Here is a 9,662-nt window from a genome sequence, read left to right on the forward strand (position 1 = left end):
AGGGTTATGTCTGCGGACCCAATTATAGGGCCAATTAATAGAATAAGGAGTGGAGTATATACTTGGGGTTATTCTCATGATATAGGATAAACAATCATAATCTATGCTGTGCATATATTATTGAACCAATAATATTGTGTAATATCATCACTTGGACGATTAAACGAGACATATCACATCTATGTAGACTATAATAAAGCTGCCTGAGCATCTAATTTTCCACAAATAAAAACAAAATTAGCAATTTTCCACATATCTCAACTATTTCATCTTTTCTTCTTGCTAGTTTCTAGTGAATTCTCCACAATTATTTTTATTATATTTTTTTAATTAAAATCGAGACCTATCAGAACCTTTTGCTATTAAATGCTAATTAGAAAAAAGAATATCATACTAGTATACTTATACATAAGAATATCTATGATAATATTGGTTAGTTAGCTAGTTCTGTCCGTAAAGCGTACTGCATGCATTAAGTATTTAAAAGAAATTATGATAAGGATCCGTATAGATTATGATCTATTAATCTAAGATTCATATCCTTTGATGATGTTTGATCTTGCATTTAAAAAAAAAACACAAAGCAATAAAAGAATAAGGTGGATCTAGGCTTCAAAAATTAAATCCAAAAGATTTGATGGGAGACGAGAGACGAGAGACGAAGAAAAGTAAATTTGATATTAGCTAAATCCATTGATGGAGAAAACAACTCTAAGCAATCTTCAACATACTAGATTCAACTAATGACTCCACTATTCAAATGAAATCACAAACCCTTGATGATGCACAACTTGATCATGCTTGATTGGATCAATTGATGATCAAGATTGGATAAAAACCCTCAAAGGGGAAACAAATCTCTCAAGCATCTAATTTCATCATCAACTCCCTTGGAAAATGAGGAAAAATACTATTTATATCTTGAGTGACCCACTTGAGTGTTCTTGTGAATATAGCATGTCTGTTTTTGTATGTTTGTTTAGTCTTCTCCCACTTAGCCCATTGCATGATCTAAGTATTAGAAGTTTGTGTTTCCCGTTTTGTGTTTTGGTTTTCATATTTCTTTTGTGTTTAACACTAACTACCCGGTTTTCCACTTCATCAAGCAAGCTTGAAGACAAGTTAAAATGAAGTGGGAGGGGGAAGTTAGTGTAGTTAGTGTTAATATGTGTTAAATATTGTATATATATATGTTGGTATGTTGGTATATATGCGTTAGTCAGTCAGAGTGTCAAAGTAGTTAGTGTATAATCTGGCAAAAATGAAAAGCATGATCCCTTTAGTAAGAGTGAGTGAAGAAAGAATGCATGTTAATATGTGATACCCCTCCCTTAATAAATTGAAGTCAGTTTGGATGAAGTGAGGACGATGGAAAAGTCTTAATTTAAGCCAACTGTGAAGCCCTCTAAAAGTGAGTTAAAGCCTAGAGTAGAACACTTTCTACTTACAAAAAGAGAAAAAAACAGAGAGGCTGCCATATGAAGCTAAGAGGGAGAATGACATAGGGTAGTGAGGACTAAAGGCAATAGGAAAACTAGTTGAGCTTAATTCTTTCGAATCTGCTAGACCTACCACATTGGAAAGACACCCCCTAGTAAACAATTTGAGCCTGTACTGAATTTTTCCCATCTTTTGAAACCATAAGCTTTCATACCATGTGAATAAGAGAGACAGGAGTGGAGCAGCTCACCAATTGGGGTAGGGGATAAATTGATAAACATGGGAAAGAAAGAAAAATATACAAGAAAAAGGGCTGGAAAAGTTGTAACCTGACCCGATAGTAAAAGATTGTAGAAAGAGAAAAGGGCAGGAAAAATTTGTAACCTTCCAGAGAAAAAGAAAAGAAAAAAAAAGAGATAAAAAGAAAGGGCACGAAAAATTTGTAATCTGACTTGGTAAAATAAAAAAGTGAAAAAAAAGATACAGGGCATGAAAAAAAATGTAACCTGATCCGGTAGAACCAGTAGAAAAGGGGTAAAGGAATAAGGCCAAAATGGACAGGGAACATCTCCGTTGTTTCCAATTTTTGTCCCTAAGTTCACATGTCCTTCGCATATTTTTACTTTCACTTTTTGAACTTAGAACCCCTAGGACTCTGAACTGTTCATAATATAATCCCCTGACCCCATTACAACCAAAAGAAAGACCTCAAGGAACTGTCCTTTATCAGTAGAACTCTAAGCATCAGTGGTATGACAAAAAAAATGAGTTAATGGTCCTAACGTTTCTGGTGAGGAATGAGTGACCAAGTGAATCCAACAGTTGGTAAGAATAAAGGCTATCTTGACAAACTGACAGACTAACCATATTAAACAAGAGAGATGGAGGAATCTGAGACTGCAAACAATTGGAATGATCTTAAGCTTGTGGGACGGATGCTAGAAGTTGAGCCAGTTTTGAGTATATATGCGTTATTTTGTTTTGTGTGTTTTCCCTTATGTGTGTCCGTGTTCTGTTTTCTTTGGACAACATCAAGTCTAAGAGTCTTTTATTTCTTTCTTTTTAGAGTCAGTCATTTGATAACCAATGTATTGAAACTTGCCTTATTTATTTTATTTTGTCTTTCATATTTGAGGACAAAGTATTGTTTAAGTGTGAGCAATTTGATAAGGCTCATTTCATGCATTGGTTTTGGGTGATATTACATGTTTTTTAGGGAGATAATGCACAAATTTGAGATTAAGTGTGCAGATATCTACTGGATCAAGTAGATGGTGCAAACTGACCGAGCAGATTCAGATTGAGCAGAAATGGATCAGAACTGCAGAAAAAGTGGCCTAACTGGTCAAGGAGACAGAATGACGGGATGGAGCAGAAGTGCAGAAAAAGTCACCTTACATGACAAGGAGACAAAATGGCGTGCTGACATGAAAATCCTCAATTACTGCAAGGGTAAAATGGTCAAATCGGACGAGAAATTTCCTTAGGGTTGAAGTTGAAGCTGTTCTATAAATAGAAGCTTTCCACAATGAAGAAGCAGGAGCTTTATAGGCGCTTAACGCCACAGCTCTCGTAGCTTAGTTTAGTTTAGTTTAGATAGTGTACTATTTTTTCTGCTTAGTTCTGTGGTTTCAGCAAAGGAATTGACGACTTCGACGTTGGATCCTTGCTTTCTTTACCGCTTTTGAGACGATGTAGTTAGATCTCGAGTTTCATCGAGGAATTGACGACTCCGCCGTCGGATCTCGACTTATTTCCAATTTTATGAAGCTTTGGTTCATTTTCATGCTGTTGATGCTTATTACTCAGGTTTCTTGGATGCTTTTCGCAATTGGTGGCTTAGATATTTAGATTCATGTTGTTTACATGATTTCTAGTAGTTCAGAGGTTGAGATCTAGTTGTTCACGTGCTCGATTTATGATATTTTTTAGTTTAGGTGATGCATGTAAGGTCAATCTGTGTTCATTTCACTTTCTCCTAGACCGAGGATAGTAGATCTGGTAGTTCTAGCTTTAATTTCGCATTTACGTCTCATTTTGAAGCATGCTCTGTTTTATTTCGTCAATGCTTCGTTCCATGCTCTGTTTTTACTTGGTTGTTTGGAGAAGATTACGTAGAAGTTAGTTAGAAAATCAGATCTATCTTTTGCTTTTGCCTTTTGCTTTTCAAAGCTTTTCTGCCGACCCTAGCTAGTTTAGGAAAAATGGTCCCCCCTTGCTTTTGCATATTTGTCTGCCTATTTTGAGAAAGTTTCAGCATGTGTTCTATGTAGTTTAACTCCAGTTTACAAGTTGCCTTGAGTTTGGTTGTCATGCAAGTGTCCATACTTTTCCCATCTACTAGGTTAGTTAGATAGAGTCCAGTTTAATTCCGTCTAGTCAAGTAGATTAGAGTCTTAACCCACTCAATGAATGCATGGCAGCAGCCGACCCCTTTTCCAATTGTGTCGTAGAAACAATCTCGAGTAGGTCCATAGTCCTTGTGGTTCGATCCAGCTCTTGCCGCTTATACTTAGTAATATTTGTTGAATTAGTGGGAAAATGATAAATCTTGTTAAAAGGAGGGACATGTGCATGCGACACACGTGCAAAACCCCACTCTTCACAATTCTCACCAAATTGCGTTGTTTTTATCCATGACTGTTATAGACGTGATATGTTGAAGCTAATTCCAAATATATGTAATCAAAACATAATTGTTATGTGTAATGATTACTCCAATAATTTTGTGTACGTGAATCAATTCGTTGATGTTGATGTCTACATGTATGCATGGCTTTCTTAACATTTTCAAAGAACCCTCAGTATCGAAATTTCCATTTAGAAAGACATTGGTTGTAGTTGAAGTAAATAAGAGAACGTTGGTTGTGTGTTACATTGGCAAAACAAGATACGCATTTCTTAAAATTGGAACAAGAAAATCAATGCCGAGTTGAGAACTCGAGGCAACATTTATTATAGAAGAAAAGAGATACTGATATTATGTAACTGTTAGATTTAGAGGGAAGCCAGAGAGGGCCTCTGGAAGACACACATCTTGCAAAAAGGAGAGTAGAGTGAGGGAGTCCTGTACTTGTCTTCACCTCCCATTATTGGCATGGGAACTCCTCTCTTGACGGGGCTCACATACCCTTCTTTGTACGTCTTCCCAAGAACTCCTTCGACGGCTTTCGACAAGCTAAAGAATCTGAAGGTGACCTCAAGATGAGCGAAGGCGTTATCGGAGGGCAACTGATAGTGATGGACCCTATTTTCCTTGTCACCGATTGGGACCACCCTTATGTCCATCTGCACTAACCCGGACACGGTGGCTCTGACCGTGTTGACATCCATAGTCCTCTCAATGAGGACTTGTCTTCCAGCAGAGGTTGTGGACCATTGGTCGATAGGGATTGATAAAGAGTGGCGATTCCACTTGACGACGATGGCGTTGGTGTTGTTGTCCCAATGGGAGACTCTTTTGGCGGCGAAGAGTAGCGTGTTTGTATCGAACATGAGGGAAAGGGCTTGAACCCATGTAAAGTCACGAGTCCTGCCCTTGGGCCTATTGCCAATGAAGTGTGCATTGATGTGTAGGTTTTGGTCGGAGAGAATGGCGAAGTTGTTTCCCTTTGATCCGTGGAAGTAGAACATAACGCCGTCCCCTCCCACAAAGCGCGGGTCGTAGCATATTGAACCCTTCTCGTTGCAGTCGGGCTTCCTCCCTTAAGTAAAGCCATGCACTCATCAATAGGCATTTTACTACGATTTTTAATTACTACTTCCATCCATTACATAGTAATAGAGTCATTTAATTTTCTGCACTCGTTTTAGAAAAATGATACTCCCTCCGTCCCAGCTCAAGTGATTGATTTCTTTTTGACCGTTGTTTTGCGTAGATGATAATAAATAGTTAAAGTGGAGAGAAAGTAAAGTAAAAGAGAAAATAATATAGAAGAGAGTCATATCTATATTATTCTCTTTACTTACTTTACTTTCTCTCCACTTTAACTATTTACTATCATTTTCCCTAAACACGTGCCGAACATCAGTCAATCACTTAGAGATAGGATAGAGGGAGTATTAAATAATTAAAGTGGATAAAGAGTAAAGTAAAAGAAAGAATAATGTAAAGAAGACTCATCTACGTTTAATTACATTTGCAGGTAGCTTGGCATCTGTTGCTGCAGTCGATAAAGCAGCCCTTTTGCTTCCTGTTGTTCTTGGGCTTCCTCTGCGGGCAGTCGGACGGGCAGGTCAGCGTCTTATGTAGACATGCTCCCACGCCAAGGCACTTACCTCTTTCCTGCCCGGAACTTGGCACTGGTGATAATGATTCGTAATTACCGGAAGGCACACGAGTAGGTGCGGACGGCCTTGTTTGTCTCTGCCCATTTTCTTCCTCGTCGTTGCCATCATCCCCATCGCTGTTGTTGTTGTTGTTGCCGTTGCCATTGCCATTGCCATTGCCGTTGCCGTTTCCATTGCCGTTTCCGTTTCCATTGTTACCTCCAAAGTTTCCATTGCCATTTCCGTTGCCGTTGTTACCTCCCATATTACCATTTCCGTTGCCGTTGCCATTGTTACCTCCCATGTTACCATTGCCGTTGCCGTTGCCATTGTTGGGCCCCGTGTTACCATTTCCATTGCCGCTGCCGTTGCTATCGCCTTGGGCAACAATAATGCCTACAAACAGCGCCAAAAGGGCTGCCAATATGAAAACCCTTCTCACCTTCATTTTTTTCTGGATTCAAACTCAACTTTTTCTTGTTATAACTCTCTATTAAGTATCTATAGTACTACTAAAAATGAAAGTGATGATGAATTTAGAGACCAGATTGGATCAATATATATAGGCTATGAGAAGTGGATGGATGAACAAGCATGTGCAGTTCAGGTAAAGTAGCTGAATTATGGGGGTTGAGATGCATGGACTTTCTACATTCTAAGGAAATTATAACAGCTCATTTAATATAATTAGTTCACCTTTGATTGTTTCTGCTGCAAAACCAGCTCGTGTGTAAGTAATTCTCCTAGTTGACTTTAACCATCTTTATGATCCTATAAAGGTCTTTGTTACGTTGAATTCATTTTACTTCAGCTAATTAAACAAGTATGTTGCCTTCATGAATGATTATATCTTTTCTAACGAGGTTCCACCTGCATTTTTTCACTAGATTTGCCTCTATATAATGCAAACAGAAAATAAAAATAGCATATAGTTTATGCGAATTTTAATTTGAAGTTATGACTTTTTTCTCTTTTTTGTAAAAGTTGCTCATTTTCTTTGTGTGAGGAATCGGCCAATTTATTAGAGCATAGTGTGGAATAATCTTAAGACATTTTTAGAATATATCAAAAGCTAACAATAATAATATCTTTTGTGAAGGAATTTATATTGCATACATACAGAATTTTAGGCTTAGGATAAAATAATACATAGGCATTATTATTTGAATTTGAATTTAATGTAAATGATTAGAATAAAATTATTATTTGATGTACATTTACACTAAAATAAATTGGTTTAAATATGTAAGTGGTTGGATATGTTCTAATACAATTTAGTATTAAGTGTAAATTAAGAGTCAACTTCAAATTTGGTCCTGAAAATATATTTTACATCTTTTAGATTCGTGAACTTCAAATAATATCACTACGGGACTATGGAAAATACAAAAGATCATCGTCTATTTCCTTTTTATCCTTTTTTTAGCCATGGGTCATAATATGGCACAAATGTAAAATTCACTTACTATTATTATTTTAATTGAAAAATTCATATCTTTATTATTCAAATTTTTGCATACAGAATTTTGATCGAATTCTTTTTTTTTGTTATACGAAGGTTTATAAATAAAATTATTTTATTATCCATATTACATAAATTACTGTGAAAATATATTTTATTTAGTAATCCCTCCGTCTCACGAAAGATGTCACTTGTGAGACAGCATGAGATTTTAGGAGGTTTTGTTATGTGTGTTTGATAGAAAGAGAAAATAGTAGTAATATTTATATTATTGTGAAAGATAATTTTTTCATAAAAATGGAAATGTACCATCTTTAATGGGACAAACTAAAAGAGAAAGTGAGACATCTTTTATGGGACGGAGGGATTATATAATAGTTGAAATTTGTAAACATATTAACTAAATAAAAATATATTTTAATTATTTATATTTTCTTTTTAATACTCTAGTTATAGTGGATGAGATTTAATATTCTTATTAATTTTTTCATGTAACGAAATATTCTTATACTTCCTTCCTCCCATAAAAATTATTTTCTTTTCTCATTGTGAGCTATTCCACAAAAATAGTCATCTTTATTTTTGGCAAATATTTCTCTCTTATGAAATGAGTCTCATTCTCCACTAACAAAACTGCAGTCACTTTTTTCTTTCTACCTCTCTCTTAATTTACCAATTTTCATTAAAAACTCGTGTCACCCCCAAAGCCTCTATTTTTATGAGACTGACGGATTATACTAGCTCCGTCCCACACTAAGTGTCATATTTTTCCATTTCGGTCCGTCCTACAATAAGAGTCACATTTCACTTTTACCATAAATGGTAATTAGACCCTACATTCCACCAACCAATTCTACTCACATTTTATTATAAAACTAAAATATATAAGTAGGACTTATAATCCACTAACTTATTCAACCCACTTTACTTTATATTTCTTAGAATAAAGGCCAAAATTGGTCCTGAACATATGCTCATTTTACGATTTTAGTCATAAACTTTATCTTTTGAATTTTTGCATCCTGAACATTTCAAATCCGGTCACAATTGGTCCTGGACTAACTGTTCCGTTAGTTTTTAACGGTCAACGGGTTTAATCTCGATTTTGACTAAATTCGAAACAAGGAAATCAAGTTTGCAAAGCAAAAGATTTTCAAATCAACAAGAGATTCACAACTAAACTCGAAACATAAAGAAATAACAATTGTTTTGCCCCGCGGGCGATGTAACATTGAGTTTTCTAACTATGGCAGCTTCCTTGACCCAACGACGAACTACCCTCGGCTAATGACGGAGTCTTCAGGTGATTTCAGCTAAGGGCGAGGAACGAGAAGTATTCTTGCACAAAAATATGCAATTAAGCTCAACAAACTAACCAGTAACCAAGGCCTAGAATACGACTTGTCAAACTGCTCAAGTATGAAGAAACAAGTCAAAACAAGTTATAAGTCGAAATCTGGCATGGTTACTCCCCTGATCAACCTAAGACTCTAAAACTAAAAAGACTCTAAAAAATAAATTGACGCAACACAAAGGAAAAATAAAAAATAAAAATAACACGTAAATACATAGAACAAGCTATATTTTCAACCAACCCTCCCCTCCGGTCCTGACTTCAACCCGGTTCTAAGCAACTTCAACTTCGACCACCCTCCTTTTCAATCCCAGCCAATACATCAGCTTGTCAAGTTCGCCCAATTATTAGCCAACACTGGATTCGCTCAGTCACTCATACCTTACCAGGGATGTTAGGACTGTTCTCTCATCAATGCTAGACCATAGATGTGTCGGACTCAGATTTCACTAGCAGCTCCTAAAGTTCTTTAAAGGGTTGTAATAGGGACATGGGTTTGTAATGTACAGGGTGATTGTTCCTAATGCTCTATGGTTCAAAAACTATTTTATTTTGATCGATGGAGGAATGGTGAAGGTTCGGGAGCATCCGACAGGTTGACCTTTCTTCTTGGTTTGATCTTCCGCGCCTTATTCTCTTTAACTGGTCAGCAAACTTATCAGTGGCTTTGCCATCTTATTCGTTCTTCCTTTTTTTCATGGATCGGGTATTTCTTTTGGCCTTTTCTTTTTCTTTTTCTTTTTTTTTTTTTTGTGTGACCAAGTGTTGTTCTGGTCATTTTCTTTTCTTTTCTTCTAAATCTTTTTCTTCCAGTTGGGTTCTGTGCTTCTGCTTCCTAGTTAGTTATCTTGCCTCGTACCCTTCACAAACACCTTCCCTTGTGGCTTTTAAGGTTCAGAAAAAAAAAAAGAGTTACAAAGTCTCAAAGATGGTTACAAAGGGTTGGGGTTTTTTTTTTTTTTTTTTTTTCCGGGTGGGGTTTACTATTGCCCTTAAGATTTGCTGCTCGCGGTCACGTTGCCCTAAACACCTTATGGTAGCCACTCTCTATTTTTCAAGTGTTTAGCGGAAAGTGGTTCCACTTTAGGCTTTTAACTCACCATTTAGGAGGGCTTTCGTATTTCGGGTTGAGACTTA

The 9,662-nt window shown here is 36.4% G+C and overlaps 1 protein-coding gene across 1 annotated transcript; it reads right to left on the minus strand.

Moving 5' to 3' along the window:
- Window positions 1–4,281: 4,281 nt before the first annotated feature.
- Window positions 4,282–6,211, minus strand: LOC125185219. The gene is made up of 2 exons (XM_048081717.1): window positions 5,578–6,211; window positions 4,282–5,144 (listed from the first exon to the last, which is right to left on the minus strand). The coding sequence occupies exons 1-2, from the start codon at window positions 6,155–6,157 to the stop codon at window positions 4,438–4,440; spliced, it is 1,287 nt and encodes a 428-aa protein (XP_047937674.1). The 5' UTR covers window positions 6,158–6,211; the 3' UTR covers window positions 4,282–4,437.
- Window positions 6,212–9,662: the final 3,451 nt, after the last annotated feature.

This window comes from Salvia hispanica, chromosome 4, assembly GCF_023119035.1.
Source record: "Salvia hispanica cultivar TCC Black 2014 chromosome 4, UniMelb_Shisp_WGS_1.0, whole genome shotgun sequence".
NCBI lineage: Eukaryota > Viridiplantae > Streptophyta > Magnoliopsida > Lamiales > Lamiaceae > Salvia > Salvia hispanica.

Bases quoted from the DNA above. Each gene is read 5' to 3' on its own strand.
- LOC125185219 (XM_048081717.1), bottom strand. From the start codon at position 6,157: ATGAAGGTGAGAAGGGTTTTCATATTGGCAGCCCTTTTGGCGCTGTTT. The intron at 5,145-5,577 runs GTAATTAAACGT...GCTTTACTTAAG, and splicing joins ATGCCAAGCTACCTGCAAAT to GGAGGAAGCCCGACTGCAAC.